Source organism: Pungitius pungitius, chromosome 4, assembly GCF_949316345.1.
Source record: "Pungitius pungitius chromosome 4, fPunPun2.1, whole genome shotgun sequence".
Taxonomy (NCBI): Eukaryota; Metazoa; Chordata; class Actinopteri; order Perciformes; family Gasterosteidae; genus Pungitius; species Pungitius pungitius.
The window spans coordinates 8,461,725-8,485,173 of NC_084903.1; the positions used below are offsets into that span (position 1 = coordinate 8,461,725).

At 45.6% G+C, this 23,449-nt stretch overlaps 2 protein-coding genes across 4 annotated transcripts; both read left to right on the forward strand.

The window, feature by feature from the left end:
• The first annotated feature begins 521 nt into the window (after positions 1 to 521).
• On the forward strand, positions 522 to 16,475 carry LOC119225569 (immunoglobulin-like domain-containing receptor 2). Of its 3 annotated transcripts, XM_037483537.2 has the most exons (11): positions 522 to 723; positions 3,394 to 3,780; positions 5,684 to 5,803; positions 9,148 to 9,204; positions 10,682 to 10,828; positions 10,916 to 11,074; positions 11,355 to 11,483; positions 11,880 to 12,231; positions 12,483 to 13,179; positions 13,561 to 13,593; positions 13,907 to 16,475. In XM_037483537.2, exons 1-10 carry the CDS (start codon positions 621 to 623, stop codon positions 13,591 to 13,593), a joined length of 2,184 nt encoding a protein of 727 aa, XP_037339434.2. In that variant the 5' UTR covers positions 522 to 620; the 3' UTR covers positions 13,907 to 16,475. The 3 variants fall into 3 exon arrangements, with proteins under 3 accessions (XP_037339434.2, XP_037339425.2, XP_037339443.2); XM_037483528.2 differs by lacking the exon at positions 13,561 to 13,593 and having other exon boundaries at positions 524 to 723; XM_037483546.2 differs by lacking the exons at positions 11,355 to 11,483; positions 13,561 to 13,593 and having other exon boundaries at positions 524 to 723.
• A 556-nt stretch (positions 16,476 to 17,031) lies between these two features.
• ildr1a (immunoglobulin-like domain containing receptor 1a) lies at positions 17,032 to 22,735 on the forward strand. Its single transcript, XM_037483742.2, has 9 exons — positions 17,032 to 17,264; positions 17,856 to 18,026; positions 18,616 to 18,765; positions 19,049 to 19,168; positions 19,364 to 19,510; positions 19,842 to 19,964; positions 20,086 to 20,264; positions 20,894 to 21,577; positions 21,704 to 22,735. Exons 1-9 carry the CDS (start codon positions 17,219 to 17,221, stop codon positions 21,740 to 21,742), a joined length of 1,659 nt encoding a protein of 552 aa, XP_037339639.2. The 5' UTR covers positions 17,032 to 17,218; the 3' UTR covers positions 21,743 to 22,735.
• Positions 22,736 to 23,449: the final 714 nt, after the last annotated feature.

The following is a 23,449-nucleotide window of genomic DNA, read 5'->3' on the forward strand; positions in this document are numbered from 1 at the left end:
CAACTTTACACCTATCAAACATGAGACGAATGTCTCATGGTCACATTGCATTCATACCACACATGAGTGCCTGATCTACATCTTATCCTGAAAATTGATGGGCTAACTCAGTTAGCCACGTTTGAGGAACAGCTGCCCAGAACAAAATGTATCAAAATCCTTTGTCATAAATCATAAATTATGTATGATTGAACCCTGAGTATGATTACACTTAGTTTGGTTGCATGTCAGAATTGTTGAAGAAATTAATTGACTCGAGAAGGAAGAGCCCAAGAACTTGATTGACATGGGTAACCCGCCTAAAACAACAATGCGACAAAAGACCATTACAAAAACAGTCCTTCCGATATGTGAGTATTTTACTATCTCAAAAACACTATAGTGATTTACTTTACCAGAATTCAATTCATTACTATTTACATCACTATATAAAAACGTTCGGCGACAAAAAATGCTGTTATTCTGAAAACCATCACCGGAAGTCTTGAGTTTTATTCTGACAACCTCGAAGGTGGTCCCCGGTCCCGCAGCCCGCTGCCCCATCCCTCGCGCCGTTGGACCGTTATCTCTGCCACTCACACGTTGCGTGTCCGCGCGTGAGTCCGAAACGTCGCCCAGGGATGCGACGTGCGACCAGAGGAGACGCAGCTCACCGGAGGACATCACTGGCGTGGGAAATGTTTCTGGCTCCGAAGTGGTGGATTTGTGTCGCCTGTCTGTCGGGTAAGAGGAGGAGAGAGCGGCGGTGTAACAGGTTGTTTCGCTCCGTGGTAACGGGTCTTCACATCGACGTTACCACCGAGCAAGAGTCACTTTAACTCGGCGAACGTTAAGAAACGTTACACCGATGCGTTCACGGTCGGTGCACAATAATCCGGCATAGAGACACAAAAGCCTTTGTGCTGTTACTCGGTCATGTGTGAGGCTTTGGTGGGTCACGGATTAGAAGGTCCAGCTTCTGACGGATTTACCTCAGATTTAAATTAGGACTCTATGACAAGTTACTACATTATATGACTGCTAGTTGATCAAAATATCTTAAAAAGCACATCAGGACAATGTGGGAGTGTCACTAACGATGCCTTTGTGTTGTTGATTTGTTCCCAAAAGAGTATGGTATATGTCCAAAAACGTTAATTAAACTTTAATAATGATATAATATACAATACAATGGTAGGGTAAACACTGATACACATAATCAGAGCTGGTTTGAACAAAATACAGAAAAGTAAAAGCACATGCAGTAGTAAAGTGATGGTATTGCAAAAAGCAATAATGTGGTTAAATATAATTTTAATTAACAACAAACAACTGCAAGCATTTGATAATCATCATTTTCATATTGTTAAGAGTGTATAAAGGTTTTACTACAGTAAGAAATACTGCAGTATTGGGCTATAGGCATGCTACATCCCTCGATAATGGTTTTCTGTTAGCAGTCTCCACTGTCGCCAACGTCTGATGACAAATCAGTGAAACAGTCCAGATACGAATGCACAAAGTTTGATGAAATTATTTTCCTTGAGGAGAGCGTATCTTTGACTTCTGAGAAGTAGAAGAAATAAAGCCAGGAGGTTGGTCTTTCTTGGGATCACAGGCCGACGGGACGATCCGGGCTTTATTGGTTTTCAGTTCTCATTTTTTCCATGTTAATGCAGAAGAATCAATACTTTAATACCACATTACAGTCTCAAACAGCAAAACATTATTACAATCGTAGCTATTTGAGCCCCCTTCCTCCTCCTCCTCCTCCTGCTCCTCCTTCCTTCATTTTCTCCTCCGTAGGTGGCTTCCTCTGAAAACCAATAAAGCTCGGATCGTCCCGTGGCCCTGTGATCCCAGGAAAGACCAACCTCCTGGCTTTCTTTCTTCTACTTCTCAGAAGTCAGAGATACGCTCTCCTCAAGGAATTCATGTTTGAGCCAGTTGGATTCTTCTTGGTCTGAATTGGCTCAATATTTTCCCCCCAAAATCCACCCCGCTCCAGCCAAACCTTTACTGTGGAACCAACATGGCCTCAAGTGCCTCCCAGAAGCCTTTAGATGTATGCACACTTACAGATTACTATTTGTCACTGGAAATAAAAGTTAAAATAAAAGTAGTTGGAAATTGGAAGTTGGAAATAAAAACTATAAGGCAAGCAGTGAACTAAGGTATCATGTGGCTTTAAATATTTAAACAGTACATTTTACAGTTTTCAAAATGTACACAGTATAAAAACTGACCTCACAGAAATTAGCTGAATCAGCAAACATCTGGATAGGGCAATTCTGGTTTGCTTTCAAATCTGAGTGCTTCATTAGTTATTCTGTTTTCACTGTGAAAACTGTGTGTAGATGGTGTTTAGTTGTAAGACCCCGCGTTTGGTATTTTGCACTAAGAAGGTTACTCTTGGGGTTACTACTGCTTTGTGAATGAATTATCGATCGAGTTGCTGGAAACTCTGCTAATTCATGTGATGTTTTAGTCTTTGTGAGGTCCTGCAGATGAATAAGGCAACTTGGTGAACACTGAGCTTGATGAAGCTTGTTGCCGTTTTTGATGAAATGTATCACTTCTTTAAAAACAGGGGCGGAGGTTTAGTTAGCTTCAGAAAGATAACGTCTCTGACTCATCCCTGCTCACTGGTCCAGCTGAGCCTCACCTCCCACGCTGTGCCTGACAGCACGGACAGATGTTTCTGGGTGTGTGCGTGTGTGTGTTAGTAGGGGTTCTCACATGGTCATCGCTGTAGTGTGTGTTGATGTTGAGCCACCGAGCAGGAGCTCCTGGTCAGCATGTGACTGAGAGTCGACTCACGCTTAGATTTGAAGAAAGCAGCTCAAAGACCCCCCCCCTCTCCCACCCCACCCCTCGATTTGTTTTTTTATTCCTAACTGGCCAAACTGACCGATGAGACATTTCATTGCGGTCCAAAAGCGAATAAAGACATGCAAGTGTTGGAGAATGTTATGTTATAATATTTGTACTGGATCTGACTTAAAAGGGGAGGCAATGCTCTCCATGATGCAGTGAGGGGGGGGTGTTGATTTTTCAAAACTTTTGTAAGGTGTCCAAACCAGAAGTCGCGTCTCCACGGCCTCTGAATCACTGTGTGCTTTAGTCAGCTGTCCTAGTCCTTAACCCCCGTCATTACTCACTCCCAGTTATTACTTAAACCTCTTTAGGCTGTCATATGAGTTTTTGTGTGAGCCAGCACTTTTCACAGACTGCCCCCACCCCAAAAACAACAAAGTTGGCACCATCAGAAATAGGTCTATCTAACGATAGCCGAGGAAAGCCATACACGATTCATAAGATGTGTTCCTTTTTTCATGTAATAATTAATCATTTACACCTACTTATCTCCCCCTGCCTGTGCCTTCTTATGTCCTCCTCCTTCTCCGCACACAGGTGTCCTCCTCCCCCGCTGCTCCGGGGTCAACGTGTTCGTGAGGGATGAGAAGAAGTATTCGGTGCTGTTCCAGTCGGTGGTCCTGCCGTGTCAGTACAACAGCGTGTCCACCCAGACGCCCGTGGTGCAGTGGGTCTACAAGTCGTACTGCCGGGACCGCACTCGGGATTCGTTCAACTTCCCTGACAGCTTGAGCGGAGGCCAGGTGGGCGGCGGCCCCACAGGTGGAGCAAGAGGAGCAGTTGGAGGGTACGAGACGGGGATGGCGGCGAACTACCTGGACTGCGCCGACAGCAGCCGGACGGTCCGAACCGTGGCCTCCATGTCGGGTCCCTCAATCACACTGTCAGAGTACTACAAAAGCAGAGACATCTCCATCACCAACAGTAAGAATCTCATGGTGGATTGATGTTTTTAATCTTTTTAAATCACACTTTATTTGCGCTAAAAGCCAGGCTTTTTGCTCACCAGATTTAGATGGATTTTCACTTCATCTGTTCATCTGCCACGAGGGGGTGGGTGAAGCTGCACACATGCAGAAGATTAGAGGACGAAAGCAGGAGACTTTACTGAAATCCTTCAGGTTAAATGACACGGCACTAGTAGGGATGTTGATCAGGTTGATCGGAGAGAAGAGTTAAAACACAATCACTGTAAAACAAAGTGCTGTCCTTTCCAAAGGAACCTGTGAGCTGGGCATTTCAACCACAGCACCCCTGCATGCAGGGTACTAGTCGAGTCAACTCATTAGAGATAGCGCTCAACGGTATTTCACCAGTTTACGAAGGATCAACGACAGAAATTCATGCTCATTCCGGTCTCACCACCATGTGACTTGAGGACCATCTAACATGTGTGTGTGAACACAGAGGGGTGGCTTGTTTGCCGGGCCTCAGATTTATGGAGCTCTGTCTGCGGTTGAAGAAGCGACCTTCTCTTCACCAGCCAGGAACACAGACAAAAGAGGTGTTTTATTCACGCTGTCCTCTCATTCATTTTGACCCTTCACTCCTTCCCTCTGATGTACTTCAATAGCCCGCTTTCATTTTCACCCTGTAGATCTTGTGCACATCCCAGCTCCACCCGCACTCTCTGTCCTTTCTCTTTCTCGGTCCCACTCAACCTCACATCCTGGTCGGTACAGCGACACTTTGAGAATTCTGCCTTTTAGAGGCCCGGTCATCAGAACTTGTGTAATCCTGTTAAGCGCCGCAAGGAGCTGGAAGTCTGTCCCAGCATGCAGCGGGTGTTCTGTTAATCACATGGCTAACACAGTCAAACCAATACACTGACTTGCACTCACAGTCCCAGTGGAGCGGTCCGGTCAGTCTGCGTCTCCTCCCCCTTCCTTAGCCTACAGGAGAAGGAAGGAAACGTATCATTTCCTATCTGTTGTATTTACATGTCTGACCCCTCACAATAGAATCCTATGTGCGGGAGGCTCAGCCCAAAGTGAATTTCAAATGTCTTTAGAAATGTAGTTAGAAAAATATGAAATTTAACTTAATGCATTTTCCAAAGATGTCACAAAGATCCACTATCTCACCTAAAATATGTGGGCATCGTTGTTTTTTGTTATTCAGGCTCTCCTGGTTTTCTGAGTTTGGTGCAGACACCTTATTACTAGGAGTAATGGGAACTCAGGCTGTGAGCCAAGCAGTGCCTACTAAAATCTTGCTAATGCTCTCGTGGCTGAGGGGGAGAATCCCAGCTGAAGGCTCCACAGCCTCGTGGAAAGGGTTTCTAGAAGAGTGATCCTCCTTTTAGAGCACGGGATTGATGCTTGAGGTTTAGGAATGAGATGTTCAGCAATGTGTGGGATTCCATGTTGTGAGTCTCTATGGATTCATCATGGATACGAATGAGTTATTCACCATTTGCAAGGTTTGTAGAAGGAGCATGTTGACAGAAGTTTTCCCCCACAGCCGGTGGAAATGGGGAGGCCAAAGTTCTTTACATTACACATTAAGTATGCTTACGGTGGAGGAGCAAACTGACTTATCCAGAAGATTAGTGAATTATGCGTTACAGTTTGGGGCTTTAACATATCTATCTATCTTATATCTCATATCTAGCCTATTGAGTTTAATTTTTTTAAGTAAATACACTAAAAACATCCCATTCAAATTTCTCAGTTGAGAAGAAGGAAACCGTTTGGAGTTGCAGGATAATTAATGGTCACAATTTTTAGCTGAAGAGATCAAATAGAACTTATCACCAGGGAAATGTTTGGGCCAAAGAGGATTTTGTGTCACATATTTGACTTCACCCTGTTTTTTGCTCACACAGAGGCAGACCTGCGCATAGGAGAGGTCCAGTGGGGGGACAGTGGCGTCTACATCTGCAAAGTGGTTATATCTGATGATTTGGAGGGACAGAGCGAAGCGTCCGTGGAGCTGCTGGTTCTTGGTAAGCTGACACCTCTTTACCGGTATTGTTGTTGTGAACGACTTTAGTCTTAAAGAACTCGCCCGCACTTCTCTCTGAATATTGTCTCATAACGACGTGTTGTTAAGTCATCGACCCTTGGGGTGTCCCGTCACCTCGCTTTGCACCACCGTAGACTGTCAGACTAGCTGACGTGGTATTTCTCACCAATCCTTTGTATGTAACCAAATCACGGACACGAAAAATTCTGCTTCAACGCAGCCTTTAAAAGCGGATCCATTCATCACCGACAGCACAATACAGGCTGATTAACGACAAACTGTGACCCTCCTAGGGGAGTCTTGCTTAATCTGTGACCACAGCAACTGCATTCCCTCCTACCGTATGTCCCTATATAACTTACAGGAAGTTTTTTCGTTAAACGGGGAAGCCGCAGAATAGTTATTGCTTTGTTCGAGTCTTTGACATGCCACTTAATCCTGTGTGTGTGCGTGTGTGTGTGAGTGTGTGAGTTTAGTTGTGTATGCAAGTGTGTGTAGAATGTGAACGTGTTAAAGTATCTACAATGTGTCGTTTCTTTACAGTCACAGTGTACTTGCCTGTGCGCAAATACAAATGTTGTCATGGCAACGGTTGGGAAGAGACTGCTGCTGCTCCAATTCACTCTGAGGCTGAACTTTTGTTTGACTGGCACTCAGAGACTTATGTGTATGCCCAAAAGGACACACACAGAAATACACACACAAGTACTCGCCGATAAGCGTTTACAGTTTGCAGAGACTTGAAAACATTCATTAAAATGCTTGGATTTGGTCTTGGTGTGATAATATGTGACAGAAAATGCTACAAGCAAAAGAAAATGACAGGATTTCTCTGTGTGTCTCCGACCTGAACTGAGACGCTAAATACTCCACAGAGATAAAATGTTGTTTTCCCGATCTCAGTGACGCTAATATGGCAGTTGAGGCACTTGTTGTGTTTCCATAACAACAGTTGGGGCCACCACGACCGACATCGGGGGTCGTTTGTCTTTTTTGTGAATGGCTTCACAGCAAAGAAGGGAGGGTATATTTAATGATGAGGAGGAGGGACCGCAAAACACAGTGGACAAAAGATGGAGGGTGACTCCATTTGAGACACTCAATGGCTCAAAGAGGGAAGAATTCTGTTCAGCTTCTTTTTTTTTTACCTCCATTGCCTCTTCTTTGTAGCTCTGAAGCTATTTACTCAGGAAACAAAACTTTGACAAAACATTGAATTGTGCACAAGGCGGGAAGGTGATCACGTGTTTGTGATCGTCGTCAAAAGATTAAATATTTTGGACCAATATTCAAAAGGTATTTCAACATTTAAGTATCATTGTTCCAACCTACAGCCCATCATGTTCTGGAGGCAGGAGACTTATAAAACTACTTGGGAGCATAGAAAAAGTATTAGTAATATCTATTTTTGATAAGACTTCAGATATCTGTGGATGTAGATGACATTTTGACACAGATACAAAACCAAGCTGTTGACAACTTTGTAGTGCTCTCTGGTAGACAAATGCTTGAGCCTTTTTTGCGACAGTGGCGCATGGAGTAGAGAGGGTGTGCTGGGAACCGAAGGGTTGTGGTTCGAACCCTGCCTGCTCCAAGTCAGATGTCGAAGTGTCCTTGAGCAAGACACCTAATCCCCCAACCGCTCCCCGGGCGCCTCTAAGGCAGCCCACTGCTCCCACTGTGTGGGATTGGTCAAATGCAGAGAGCAATTTCCTGTATGTGTAAAATAATACTTGGCAAAAAAAATGGCTTCTTCTGCATTTGCAGGCTTTTGTTTTGGGGTATTCACTCTCTCTGTAGAACCTTACCATTAGAGTTTATAAGTAACTCTAACTCTTGTTAAACCTATATTGAGAGACAAGCAAACCCCCCCAAAAAGGTCAAACTTGGTGAATCACCAGCCTGCAGGCAAATACAATGTGGCCGTGTGAACTCCTACAACTGCTTGAGCGGAAGGGAGGCCGAAAAAATCAACAGATAAAATAAAGAACTAGAGGGGCCTTTAAATGCACATCATGTAAAAGTCAGCGCCGCGTTGGTTCCAAATCATTTAACGCCTGTGGTTCAGCTGCCTCTTGATAAACTTAAAGAGGTCTCTTTCTCTTTTCGAAGCCTTCCAGAAAGATAGCGAGTGAGGTACGTGCGCTGTCAGCCAGTGAGGCCCAGACAGTCCGGCCTGCCCTCTGTTCCTCCAGTCCTCCTTCCTCCTGCCCCTCTCCTCCTCTTCACCACGGAGGCAGCAGTGGAACGCTCTCATCACGCTCGATGCCCACTGCTTGAACTTGCTCACAGTTTGTGACGTGGTGTCCTCACCCGTCACGCTAACGCTTGTTCAGACTTCTGCCCTCTGACCTTGTGCTGAGTCACTTAAAGCTGTGTTAAAATGTTATGCTGAGGGAGAAAGACAAAACAGCAGCAAGATACCACGAACAACAAGCGGCAGCTGGTGCCTGTTTTTAAGGGTTTATTTATATTTATGCTTTTCTTTCTTGGAAGAAGTATTCATGTGTAGAAGTCAATGCCACCTTTCTACCCAATGAACACAATTAAACGGTTTAAAAGTTTAATTAAGAGGAATTTTCTGAATAAAAGTAAGAAAGGATCAGCGAGCCTTCATTTGCACTTATTGACTTGATTACATCTACATTTAATGGCCAAATGTCCCATGGGTCGTTGCCATTGCCTGTAGTAAAAGAAACAGTTGGGAAACACATTGGAAGTCTCTTCGTCGATGTGAGCTAAGAAATAGTCCCACACACAGCAAATAATGTTTAAATGTAAAGATTCATTCCTGGAGTAAACATCTGATCTATTACTGACGATGCAAATAGAGATTTAGTAGCATGAGCTAATAGGGAGGTTTCCTGGAGAAATTGAGGGGGCTGCAGGTCTCATCCAGGAGCCACGGCTCTCTTCATGACAAAAAAAAACAAGCTCGCAGGAACAAAGTGTGTCTCTGCGCTCTGCTGGCTGGCTCTGGACGCGAGGAATGTTGCCACCTGTGATTTCTGCAGCTCTGCATGTAACATTACTCACAGCTCCTGCCTGCTCGTGGTGTTATCCTCGTGAGAATGATTCCCGTTACCAGACTGCAGATTACCTCACAGGTTCTGATTTCATGAATCAGTTCCTCCGTCTGGAGAGCAGAATGGCCTCTGCTGCATGCTGCTGTTGACCTCTCTTTATCTGTTTATCTTTCTCTGGCTTCTCTCCTTGTGCATGCCACTCCTTCAACAACTTTTTTTTTAATCAATCCCTTACATCACCATTGGCTTCCTTCTCCTCTCCTCTCCTTGTTGTCACCTCTGCTCTGTCTCTCTCCAGGTTTCTCAGGTGTGCCTGAAGATCTGCTGCCAGGCTTTGACTTGAAGATTATGCCAGGTAGGGGCATGATGTATTTTCCAACTGAGCTGTTGTCTTCCATTCACGCTAACCCTACTAACTGCTGTACGGCCTGGTGGTGGCTTTTGGGGAGAATGGTCCTTATGCTCACAGCTGTGATGCCGTAGTACCAGCATCAGTAAATAGTGCAGGAGATGTTAGTGATTCAGCTGTAATGAGGCTCGGACCGAGTTCAGAGGCGTTTTGGACTCAGCGCTCAGTCCCACGCCTGTCGGATAATGAGCCAGCCGTCGCTCCCACTACGCTGAGCTGTGCTGGGAAAACAGCTATTATGGTTATTTATGGCTGTGGTTGGTCATCCCACATCATTCGGACACTACTCAGTAACAAAAACAAACCCACAGTGATCAAGAGGGAGGGAGGTTTGTTTATGTCGCATCAAATTCCTGTAATACACATTGGATTATCACAGTTTGCGAGGAGGCAATGAATGAATGGATGAATGAATGGATGAATTGTGTGGAAGTCTCTCCCAAAGTGACTTGGTATGAGTCACTCAGACAGAGTGGTTATTGCAAGCTTATCTTTGGCCTCAGTGTGGTCCACACGGACTCCCACAGTGCTCTGAGATGTGTAGTATGTGCTGTGGTAGCCACTATCCGTGTGTGTGTGTGTGTGTGTGTGTGTGTGTGTGTGTGTATGTGTGCGTGTGTGTTATAGTGGTTCCAAATGAGATCACATTCCTTGTCACAGCCAAATCTTCAGTATCATCCAGAGCGGTGTAACCTGGGCCTTTCCTTCCTGTGCCAAAGTCTGGTTTCCTGCGTTTGTGTGTGTGTGTGTGTGTGTGTTTTTATAAAGACAATGTCATCTTTGGTTTTACATTGTTAGATATTTCCTTATCTGCCCTCTCCTTCCCTTTCCTCTGCTTTGTCCCTATGGGCACAGACATGGAGTTTATCTGCAGTACTTTCTGTATCGCTCAGAAATAACATTGTGTGTAAAATCATCTCATTTCATGTGGTAACTCATATTCTGGTTACAACAGTTCCGATTTTTTACCTCTCGAGAAAAACTTTTGCTACAGTAAAAGTAAAATCTAAACTTCCAAGAATTGTTTTTTTCAACAATCCAGCTGTTTCTTTCTTGAGACGTGTGAGGATTCGACTAGGATTTTGCGTTTGTTTTATGTTCTATTATTGTTGTTTAATCTCCTAAAATGTAAAGCAAAACAACAATAACGTGTATTAGGAAATCCAACTAGTGCAGTTTGTATTTAGCATTTGGCATTGGCATTGGCATACTCTTTTTACATGTACACATGGGATGTTGTCAAAATGAGGTTAGCATAGTAAACTGTGTGTAGTGTACAGAGGGGAAGCAGGACATGTAATGCTAATCTACAGACGCATTTAACGTGAAACCACCATTCCCAGACCGGATGTGATTAAATCAAACTCTTTCCATATCAATGTGTGTCTGAATGCCGGGTTGTGTGTTGTGTGTGTACTTGCAGAGTGGGTGTTTGTGTCGGCCGTGGCGCTGGGCAGCGTCTTATTCCTGCTGTTGGTCGGGGTTTGCTGGTGTCAGTGCTGTCCTCACTCCTGCTGCTGCTACGTCAGCTGCTGGTGCTGCCCCGACACATGCTGCTGCCCAAGACACCGTGAGTACAAACACACGCACACACACAGTGTGCAAAAGTGAACTCTGCTGAATGCTGACACAAAGTATTTGAATGGTCTGTTGCTAGTTTACGAGGCAGGTAAAGGTATAAAGACGGGCACCTCCACACCTGCCTACCCTCCATACTTTGTCACTGGTGTCCCGACGATGGTCCCCATTGCTCCGCCTTCTCTGGTGGACAAGATGTCTGCCGCCCCCCCTTCAGATGTCAGCCTTCTCACAGCAGGTGAGGTCTTACTAAATTGTCCGGATCATTTTTAATTCTTAAAAGACCATATCAGTGTTTTGTTTGTTTCCTTTAACCCAGTGAAATCATCCATTGAGTTTATTCTTGAGGTTCTATTCTCGTGGGACTGAGTGTTAACTGTTTCATTCTATAGTTTTTGGCTAGAAAAAACAGTAAATTAAGTAATACAGAAATAGAAATCAAGCAAAAGAGCCAGTGTTGTCCTCAACCCACAAAGAACCAAGAGGACTGGTCTGATGGGTCAAGTGTGTATCTCCAGTGCCGATGCATGCTGTAGGGGTTCCCTACCGCGTGCCTTCGTCTCAGGATCAGGACTCTCTCAGGGTGCTACAGTACGTAGAGAAACAACTGGCTCACTTCAACCCGGCCAGGTCCATCAGCCACCAGAGTAAGCCACATGAACCCGTCCTGTGGATTTGCTCTCTGCCCTCAGCCTCTTTTAAAGCATGTTGATGCACTCAATAGCAAAACGCATGCTGCTCTAAACTGTTTCTTGTTGACTTTTGCTTCCCTTCAGCTTGTCTCTGCCTCTCTTGTCTCTGCACCAGCGTTCTGATTTCTGATTTCCAGTAGTTGCAATGTGCGTAGTAGCAGGTGTGCATGGCTACTTGTTGTCATAATTCTCCCTCCAACACTGTATAATCGCGCGACGTCCTTGACTGTGACTTTCTTCTTCTGCAACGTGTCCCTTAACTTCTGTTCTTCCTTCAGGAGGGATGACCTTCAGTGTCTTTGTCTGTGTGGTCAGTTGTTCCTTAACCAAACCTCATTTGGACCTCTCCAGCATGCAGCCTGTCCGAGCTGAGCTCCCTCCACGAGGGCGAACCCGGCTTCCGCCAAACATACCGCAACGTCCAGAAGAAAGCTCTGCCCCCCATCCCCGATCACGACCCTCAGCCCGAGCCCCAGCCCCAGCACTACCGTGACAACCGCAGCCCGGAGCCTCAGCGTTACCGGGACGATCCCCCTTCCCCCCAGCGGTATCAGGATGACCGGGACTCAGAGCCCCGCCGCTGCCGGGACCAGGATCTCCCCCTGCGGCGGCACAGCGACGACCCTCCGCTCAGCCCGCGGCCGCGCAGGCCCGGCCGAAACCAACGGCAACAGAATCACAGCGAGGAGGAGAACCACAACAGGTGCACATGCTCTGTTTACTGCTTACATACAACCCGACTTTACATTACATTACATTACATTACATGTCATTTAGCTGACGCTTTTATCCAAAGCGATACAATAGGTGCATTTCCACATAGATACAAACCCGACTTCCTGTGACCGCGTAGTTTTTGGTTTAATTCTACACGCTACTCACAAACCTTCCCTTGCATCCTTTTCCCGTGTCACCTCCCCCCCTCCCTCGGCCTCGGCTTGTGTTGTTCTGTAGGTGGAACCCTCGTTCAGAACATCTGCACAGGAAGACGTACCGCACTGCCGGGCGGACCATCTCGCTGGATGAGCTGGAGGAGTTTGCCGCTTCCTACAAGCAGAGGGGAAGCAGAGAGGACGGGACAAGGGAAGAGGGGAGGGGAGACTATGAGATGGAGCTTCGGGAGTTCCGCCGATATCCCTCCCACCGCAAAGGCCCCCCACAGTACTATCACACTGACGAGAACGAGCTGGGAGAGGACAGCGACCACGGCGATCGCCCCAGGCGGAACAAGAAAGGCGGACACAACGTAAGCCCACTTCAGTCGCCCAAAAAGAGGAGGGGCACCTGGGACAGCGAGCGCCCCGCTCCCCCCCCACCCACAGTCAGTCCACCGTCGACTTCTTCTCAAGAGAAGGACTACGACGGCGCGTTCCTCAACAGCCTGCTGGAGCGCAAGGCCAGGTTGCGAGGGGTCAGCCAGGATTCAGACACGCCCTCGAATGACAGCTCAAAGAAGAGCAGCGTGGAATCGAGCCGGGCGTGCAGCCGCTCGCCCAGCAACCGGCCCGAGGCCGATTCCCTGCCCCCCTACTCGGACACGGAGCGAGGCAGAAGTGACAGGCCGCTCCCGGCGAACACTCGCTCCTCTCAGCCTCCCGTCCATCTCCCGCTCGCTCGCAGAGAGGAGCCCAGAGACAAGACCCGCAAAGTGGTGAGATCCATTTGAGCCGATGAATGTAACTCACATCATCACTGACTAGAGCTCATGTAGCATCTTTTTGTAGTTTTTGAAAATGAGCCAACCAAAGGATGGATAAATAAAAAGGATTTATTTTAGGCCCAAGAACCTTTTGCTAAAGTCAATAATTAAACTACCATCGTATTGAGTGGAACCAGGGATCATATTTAGTTCCCAGCGTCGGATGGATTTGTTGATTGTTTAGGAACTGTATGCAGAAAAGTTCACATATTTTTATCTCGTATCTTCACGCTCTCTTACTCACATGGCGTCTCAGCTCTGAGAAACTCTGAAGTTGCAGAATGAAGAAGGATTGTAGACGCACAATAAGTGTTGTTGTTGTACCTTCGACAGGTCAGGTTCAGACGCTACTACAGTGAAAACTAGGTAGAATACTCTGTTTCGTATCCAACTACTCTCATTAACAATCTAAACCGGGTGTGTCCTCCTTGACAAACCTGGGTCAAAACATCAAAGACTTAAAAATGATTGACTAGAGCCGTCTCAGGAGTTTCAATCAAATCTTCCGAAACTTTGAAAAACACTTTGAAATGCAGTTTGTCCCAGGTTCATCATAATAACCACTGGCTAATGTTTACTATCTCTTAACTCTCTCATTCTACTGAAAACCACTTGTTCCCTTCGCTGTGTAAACTCTCTGCCGTTGTGATGATCAACTGATTCTTCTTTTCCTCACCAGAGCACCCTTCTCAGCCGGGACTCCCTCGTGGTCTGAAGCACAGACCGAGCACTTACACCCCACAGGAGCTGCATGTCAGCTGATGACAGATGATTTAAAAAAGATACTTGTATTGCAAATTGAATCGACCGTGCAGGAAGGCTGGATGAGCACGGGGAATGGAGAAATGGACAAAAGAGACACTTTCACCATCGACACTGACACGGTGGTTTCTGCCTGTGACGTCGCTGAATTATGAAGTCATCACGGTTTGGTTTCTGTCACCGGCAGCCTCACATACATCTCAGCTGGACTAACAGTGAGCCAGCACGAGCTATGACCTGGACTGCCCCCCACCCCCCCCCGGCAGGACACTGTTCATCTCCTCACGTCGCTTTACGCTACTAGCACAATGAGTGCATTCTTTTCCACTTGGTGAGATATCTGCTTTGAATAAGCACAGTTGCAGTAACGGAGGTATATGACAACAGCATGATTGTAGAGGACACACTGTGGCTTCAGCTGGATAACAATACAAACCATGTGACATTCTGTAACACTTTCAGGGACTAAATCATCTGATTTAAACCGCTTTTGATGTTAATTCAAAGCTGGCAGTAGTAACCAACATGCCAAATGTTAATTTCTTTATCTGTAATGAGAACTAAAAAAATAATAACCCACCACGGAAAAGTACTTTCAAAGCTGCATTGAGCAAAGGGAGTCTATCCCCGACTTAGTGACTTAGTGATGAAGTTGCACCATCAGCTGGAGGAGTGGAGTTTCAGGCTGAATAGAACCCAGAGTGCACTAGCTGCCCTGCTCGAGACATGAAGGAAGCTGGTGAACAAAGCGGAGCATTTAGCACCTGGAGACGCAGACCCTGCTGTTGGGAGACCAAAGCGGAGCTAAATGGAGAGTGAATATGGGACTTAAATTCACCTCAAACCCAACTCCGAATCAACGAGAATGTTCCTGTGTAACGGCTGACTTTACGAAGCAACTGTTTGTTAAAATGTTCGCCATAACAACTTAATTTGCAGATTTTTTTGATATATCTTTAAGTTCGTGTTGACAGCCTTTTCTAGTGCCCCCCTGTGGCTAAAACACCCAGTGAAGAAAAAGAGGCCTTCGGGGGGACTCTATTGGCAGAAATGGAAAAGGATTTTTCAGTAAAAAATATATTTTCTTTAGTGTATTAATCACCACATTTTTAGATAAAAAGTGGACCTCTTTCTGTGTGGTGTGATATGATTGATTTGTAAATGATTATGTTGGTTAAGGCCTTCCAGGGTCACTGTGTACAGAAGATGAAGTGCCTCTAGCTTGATAACTGTAATCCAGCCTCTTCTTATCGCTGCTGAGTCAACACCTAAACCAACAGCTTCTTACCTTATCCACAGTCACACGCAGCACTCAAATGCAGAATACACATCGGCCTTCTGATTTCTTATGTCCTTTTTAAGGCATTACACCAAACAGTATTTCATTATTCCTGCCGTCCTGTTGTGCTTTTTTGAGGAAAATCTACTGTCTCTTGAAGTGTTCTTCTACCCTGTTTTTTTGCTGTCTGGTACTGACAACCGTATGTGTGTGTGTGTGTGTGTGAGACAGAGACAGAGGGCGATGACTCTTTACTTTTCTGCAAAGGAGACAATGTGTAATTGAGTATGACTCATGTCTTTGTTCATTGTTGTGATCACAGATTGCTTGTCTTTTGCGTGGTCGTTTTGTCATCAACTAATAATGTCACAATACTTTTTTCCACCATAACATATTTAGTTATTGCCGGGACAGAAACATAAAGACCAAAGGTGTTTTTTCTCTTGTTTATTCTTAATTACAAATTTGTTAATGTCCGTCAAAGAAAACAAAGAAATACTACATTGCAAATCAACAACATGGCAGAGGACATGTTTGTAATTCAAAACCAAGCATTAATAGTACGTCTGTTCTTCGACTTTAGAAACAACTAATTACTTCTCTTTCACCAGCTAAAGGTCAGAGTTCTTTAACCCTCATCGGGATGAACAGAAGACACCAAAACACCTCAAGAGGAATTCATTAGATTACATTTTATAGCAAAGCACTCCTTCTTTTGGTTTGTGTGTGTTGTCCTTCTTGTGTGTGTTTGTGATGGGAGGGATCGGTTAAGACCGTGACCGCTCTGCTCGAGGGTATGTCAGGAATGTTGGTGTGTAACTTCTTCCTGGGCAGAGACAACAGCAGCGAAACATGACATCACCTGGCGCCCCCGAGTAAAAGCTGGGCTATTTCCATGTTCCATGTGCCAGGTACCTGATTGCATTTTGTCAACATTTTAATAAAAATGGTGTGACAGTTGGCGGGGGGGTTGGCTCAAGCTTAATCAAAGCAGCTTATGCTGCTGCTCATATATTTTGTTCCATTAATCAAAATCTAGTAACTACAACTGATAGAATAATGATGAGTAAAAGATGAAAAATACTAAAGAAAAGTTCATGTATACCTTTGAAGATGTTTTTTTAAGGATGTGAATCTGCATTGTTGCTTTCCATCTTTCATACTTGCTGTATATTTAAAATCTTTATAAATAAACCTGTGCAACATATACCCATGTACTTTTATTGAATGTAACTCAATAACATTTATCCATGTGTGTTAAAGTCAACCTTTCAATCCCTCATGATCATTTAAATTAAAAAATGTCCTTAAATAGACCTCTGATGTGGCTCCAGGCTCAATAGCTGCTGTGCATGACGATTCACCTGAACCTGCATCCGCTGATTTAGTGCTGATGTAATTGTATTAGTGTTGAATATATGTGTTTTACATGCTGCATCATGAAATGAAATCAAGACAAGGATGCAATGCAGCAGAAGGGGGTGTAAAGGGAAACACCTAGGTGACACAGACGCCGGGGGGGCGACTCGTTTTATAAGCTCCTTTCCTCCAGGGAATAAACCGCCTGGTTTTTATTGTGAACTGCAGATAGTTTCAAAGGAAAACACGCACATGAATAGCCAGCTCCCGGATTCAAAACGAGTTACGCCTGCCGCCTGGTGGTGGGACATCGGAGTTACACCTGAGTGTTGAATGGAGAACATTTACTGTGGTGACGTCACAGAGGTGCGGATGAATTCACCTGTTTCGGGGTGTGACCAGAGGTGGTTCAGGTATCAACCGCAGACATACTGCTGGGATGACACGGTGAACAATTGTTTTTCGCTTTTAGGTTAGGTCACTGGCCGCCGGATTAGTTTGTTTTTTCTCTCCTTTCTTTTATTTATCTGTCGTATCACTCGTGGATAGTTTTGCTTCCCGCTTTTTATTCGGAGACGGATTTCTGTCATAATGCGGAGATCAGCCGCCGCGATTTTGCTGCTGTCGCTTCTAAAAGGTAATTCCATTATTTTCCATTTCCATTATGTTGTGCTCTTTGATTCAACCCGTTAATGACAATTTTTTGGCTGGAACGAACCAAACTGGAGGTATCGGTCCCATGACATTGTTTGTTTACGGGACATAAAGGTAGTTGGACTTAGTGCATACAAAATGACAAATAGAAAGTCGATTTTTGTCCCAGTGTATTAATACTATAGATTACATTTTGAGCTCTGGTGATGTATCATATTTTGAGGTGCACCCCATGATATTTTCGAGTCCCCGGTGGCCTGTCCATCTGCCCACAATTATCGACACATCAACTGAACAGGTTTCATTCCAGCCTCTGAGTGTTTGTGGTTTCACTCTAGGCCGTTTCCTGTCCCCGTCGACTGCTCCACCGGTTTTTCAGGTTCTGCCACTTTGAAAAGGAACTGCTGGGCAGACAGAAACGCTCCCACACCTTGTTCCAGTCTGACCACACTTTTCCTACTTGGCTTTCCTCTAAATTGGCAGCGTTGTTTTAACTCGGCACATGAGACAGCCGTGTTCCTTGTTACACTACTGCACGGACTCTGCTGTGTCTAACTGTGCGTTTGCTTTCCAGCGTCGCTGTGCATCCAGGTGAATGTTCCTCAGCAGGAGCGCAGCACAACATTGTTTGCCTCCATCACCCTCCGATGTGACTACTCCACCTCTGCCAACCTCCAAGATGTCCTGCTCACTTGGAGGTTCAAGTCCTTCTGCAAGGACCCCATCCTGGAGTACTACTCCGCAGGTAACCCCAGGCCGCAGTCTCAGAGAAGGACGGAAACGGAGGCATACCTATTTGAATAATAGCCTGTTTTCTCTGAATGCCACTACCAGATGCATCACTACCAGAATAACTAACTTCAAATATGTAGTCACAACATTTATTTTGACCATATACACTTTTACCCTGTTTCTTATTCTTAATACTTCTATTAGTCACAGAGTTAAGCATCAACAATATGCTCAGAACATTATCTGTTCCTTTTTAATGGGTAGGCCACACTTTCATTTCATGACGCACTACGCTTCTGTATATATGACAAATGATAGCTTGATTCATACAGACTATTTTACATGAAACAGGACTATATTGTGAAATATAATCAAACAATGCACTGCAAAATAAAATACTTACAGTAATATGAAACCTAAAATGATACAAAAAAAAGTATTCCGAAAAGTCTGAGGCTCACTAAAGTCAATAGGATTTATCCTCTGGGGACCATACATGTCTGTACAAACTCAGTCCCTCCACTAGTTATCAGGGATATTTCAGGTGATGCGTCGACCAGGCCTATGGGTACACAAACCCTGTTGACCCTTTGCCTCTGCAGCGTACCAGTCTGCACTACAGCTGGGACAGGACCCGGCCAACGACTGTCCAGACAGTCAGCGGACAATGCGCACAGTGATCCAGAAGAGAGGGAGCAGCGAGCCGACGCTGGGATCAGAGTACCGCGAACGCAAGATCACCATCCAAAACAGTGAGTTCATTGAGGCGCTGCAGGGTCCACCTCAGCCCAGATGTTCTCAGCCTCAGTCCTCAGCCCAGATGTGTTTGTGTTCAATCAGTTCATGTTAACTAACTGTATAATCATTACTCATTTAGGTATTTTCATGTAACTGTTGTTCACTTTGTTCTTTGGTAACGATGGAGAAAGGCATTTCCCGCTACATCAGACCTCATGAATGATTTTGATTTGTTTGATTTGTTTTCATCTGTCACCAAGTTTAAATTAAGTTGTCGCTGTGTGTGTTTTTGCACAGACGCGGACCTGGTGATCACTGAGGTGATGTGGTGGGACAACGGTGTGTACTTCTGCGCCGTCGATGCTGCTGGGGACACGACCGGAGACTCTGACAAGGAAGTCAAACTCATCGTTTACAGTAAGGAACAAAAAGACAAACTCTCCCTCTCTGATTTTTTTTTTGCTGCCCCGATGAAAGAATTTCCACAACTTCTCCAATGAAGTTGTTCAAACGTAAATGTGAGTGGCTTCACAAGCTGCTACTCGGGCCTGTCAGAATATCAGGAACAGAAACGTGTATTAACGAGACGTTTTTCTTCCTCTGCCCCCTCAGACTGGTTAACGGTGTTGCTCATGATCATCGGAGCCCTCCTTCTGATCATCCTCTTGGGGATCTGCTGCTGCCAGTGCTGCCCTCAGAAATGCTGCTGCTATGTTCGCTGCCCCTGCTGCCCACAGCAATGCTGCTGTCCGGAAAAAGGTACAGCGCCACTTCGGGAGGGATTAAAACACATTGTGTAAAACCTTTTTTGTGAATTTACTAAAGGAATTTTAAAAAGATGATAAATAATGGCACAAAGTTATAAGCAAAGTTTTGCTAGTATGCCATTAAATTTACACAAACCAAAATTGACGTTAACTGGAGCTATGTTGTTTAGGTTGGAATACCAAACACCACATGATTGAAGGACTTGGATACATCCAAAAATTTTGTTCATGAAAGTCCACGTCCTTCATACAAAACCGCCTGTGTCCAAAGTGGGGACCTTCCCCTATTGTTGAGTATTAAAGAATACGCTGTGCTCCTTTAGTGGTGATGCAGCATCGCATGATGAGGGACGCCCAGAAGGCAATGGCGCCCTGGATGGGAGGACAGCCAGTGTATGGACCAATAAGCCGCAGCCCCTCCCAGATTAACCCGTTGCTCTACGCAGGTACACACACACATCACATTACACATTAATTAAGGAGCCCAATGGGCCATTAATATCATTAAGCCGTTGGCCCGTATTTATCCATAAGGGTCTCCAATAAAACGTGTTTTTACCTCTCCAGGATCTTCTTCAGGGACCAGCTACCCGATGAAGCCCATGCCCCTCCCCCCTCCTCAGTCTTCAGCTTACAGCAGGCCTGCGCCCAGTGGCCACGGCACACCCACCCCGGCCAACAATCACATGCTCGATTACGTGGAGAACCAGGTGCGGGGGCTGGACATGGCGACTCCTCTGCTACCGGTATGTGGCCGCCCATGTTCTAGAGTCTGTTTACGTTCACAGAGGAGCAGCAGAATATGATGTCATGTAAACCGTTGCTGCAATTCCGTTTTACTTTAGAATGACAGTATTGTTTTGGAGGTCCAAAAGATTTTTTGTGCCGACAAAATACCAGAAATTTCTTGCTTTTGTTTCTGCAAACAAAAACCTTCTAAAAAGTTCTAATGTTGTTGTTTTTACGTATTAAAGAGAAAATGTGATCATTGCCTAGTTCGAAAAAGAAACCAGAGATGTGGTGGCTGATTGAAATCCTTGTTAGTTATGGTTGTTTTTTGCTGAATGAATGTTTGAATGAATGAATACTTTTCCAAACTGCCTCAAGGAAATGGATTCGCCAAAGCTAAAAGCCAATGGATGTGTCTCAATTAAGTTCATAATTAAATAACAGCCATATTTTATCTCGTGATCAAATTTTTGGTTTTGATTCACTTCTGTCAGGGAGGTGATTGTATCATTTCCTGCAGCATTAGAATTCTTCAACAGTAGTTTTGAATTAGGAGACAATAATTGAGTCTCTGTGAATTTCACTAAAAGGTACCAGTGGTTGTTTTAATTTACTTTTTTGTCTTCTGGTTTCTTCTACCCATCAGTCCCAGCCTCCTCTTCAGCACATGCAGCACATGCAGCACATGCAGCACATGCAGCACATGCAGAACATGCAGAACATGCAGCACATGCAGCACGTGCAGAACATGCAGCAGATGCCACCTCCCCAGCACATGCTACACACCCCATTTTCCCCCGGCCCTCCTAGTATGATCTCTGCCCTTGAAGAAGGCCCGACAGAGCGTCGCGTCATCACACTTCCTCCTATCAGAGAGCAGCCGCCGGCCAGAAGCCAACCACCCGCCCCCAGAACCCGGCCCCCGAGCTCCAGCGGCAGCAGCCGCAGCGGCTTTAGCCGTCGCGACGAAAGAGGGGAGGCGAGCAGGCGTTACCCCTCACCCACCCGGTCCAGAGGGGTTCCCAGGAGCTACAGCGAGGAGTCACTGGACGGGCACCGTCAGAGCGGGCCGAGAGGAGGCATGGACCGCCCCCGCTCCCGCTCCAGGGACGACCTGTTTGACAGCAGGTCCAGAGAAAACTACTCTGCCCCAGCGTCACGGCACACCACGGGGGGGTCCTGGAGCTCGGACGATGAGGGCAGCAGCAGGAGAGGAGGAGAAGGAGGAGGAGGGAGGAGAGGAGGCGGAGGCTTCGCTGAGAAACCTCCCAGCTACTCCGAGTACGAACCTGGACAGAAACCGGGAGCACGGAGGAACCAGCGCTACTCTGTGAGACACACTTTTCTATAGTTGACAGACATAAACACCGGCGCGCTTACATCAAGGCAAACGCACACATATTCAAACGCAATGAGTAATTGAGAGTAAAGTGAATTTAAAATATGTGTCTCTCAGGACAAGAGCTCACGCAGTGGCACCAGCATCGTCATCTGAGCCCTCCAGCTGTTACTGCCACCTCTGGTTCAGAGGACACCAACACAGAACTGGGAGACTTGTTGTCTGGCTACTGGTAAACTTTTGAATGCCAATATTTTTCTGAGTTAAAGTGAATTATGAACACACTCTTTGATCACATGTTGTAAGTGGGAAGCTGGCTGAAGGATTCACAAAATGCGAGTTTGAATGTGTTCATCAAAGCATGAAGGTTGCAAAGCAAATAGCCATGTTGAAACCTATTTGGTAGCCAATACATTATTATTGTCATTGTTCTTTTTTTTTAATATTGAAGGAATGAATCTCACTCTCTGCTGGTTCATCAGTGCAATAGGAATCTGCAAACGAGTTTGGGACTAAAATTGTGTGAAATGTGCCGTTTAATGAATGTTTCTCCTATTAAAGCTCTTGTATGGCAGGAACACGGTTAATAAGTGGCAAAGAAGTAATGCACAACGCCAGTTAAAACAGGATAATTGTTAGCTTAGTGCTGCTGGAACTTCCAAAATATGAATAGAATCTTGTGAATTAGCTTTTCTTAAATAGTTATGTAGGTTCTAAAAGGGGAAACGGTGTGTGTGTTTTTTAAAACTTTTTGTAAATAAGATTACACTCAATATTTACTTAAATAACCGTAACAACTATATGTAAATAAGTATTTTGGCACATTAAATGAAGTAATATGCACAATATTACAGGCCCAAAAGCATGTTTTTCTTTGCTCTTCAGATTACGGTTGTTCGCTCTAAAATGTAATACTATTTTATATATAAAACTTACCAAGGTTCTTTTCCACAGCTTTTTGCGTGGAGTTCTAATACTGCACTAAAAATGTACAGTTACATATGCATTAAAGAGGTTGTTTCCTCAGTTGATGTTTTTTAAGGATTTGTATTGTTCTTTATTAATGTACAATGTGCAGTCAATTTGTGTTCAGTTCTCTTTTTAAAGATAAAGTTCTACCTTGAATACAATAAAACGGTCCTTTGATGTAATAACGGATGAATCACGTGGTGGTTATTTTTGCGGATAGCATGGAGAAGGCGAGCAAAGTAGTGGCGCTTGGCGTGTTGTTGAGCGGCGTGGTGTTGAGCGGCGTGGTGTTAAGCGGCGTGGTGTTAAGCGGCGTGGTGCCGAGCGGGGGGCTCGTGCCTGTTCTGCCTCTTGCCGAGCCGGCGGTCAGAGTCAAAGCCTCGAATGTTCCGCCGTTCGTACCGGACGATGGGCTGCTCGGCGAGCTGGTGAAGCACGGGAAGGTGGCGTCCCAGATGAGGAAGGTGTCCTCAGGGTGTAGGTCTCCTCTGCTGAGACATGTGGTGTCGCACAGGAGACAGCTCCACATGGTCCTCACCAAGGCCCAGGCTCTCAACCTGGTGATCAAGGTGAGGATCGAGGGGTTTGAATATGTCATGTTCGCTACATCGGACGATGGGAGGTGTTTCCGGTGTGGTGGAGAGGGACACGTGGAGAGGGCTTGTCCAGTGAAGACCCCCTCCTCTCAGGACCAGAACCGGGAGGGTGCTGGGGGTCCAGGGAGGAAGAGGGGGCCGGTGAGGCCCAGCTGGTCGATCACGGGAGCGAGGGGCTGAGTGTAGCCCAGCGGGCAAGGGTTAGTTAGGGTTACTTCTTGTGTGTGTGACAGAGTGAAAGAGGGGATGGGTGGGGTGAGAGAGCGACTGTAAAGGAGCTTGGGGGTCGCTCGTTGGT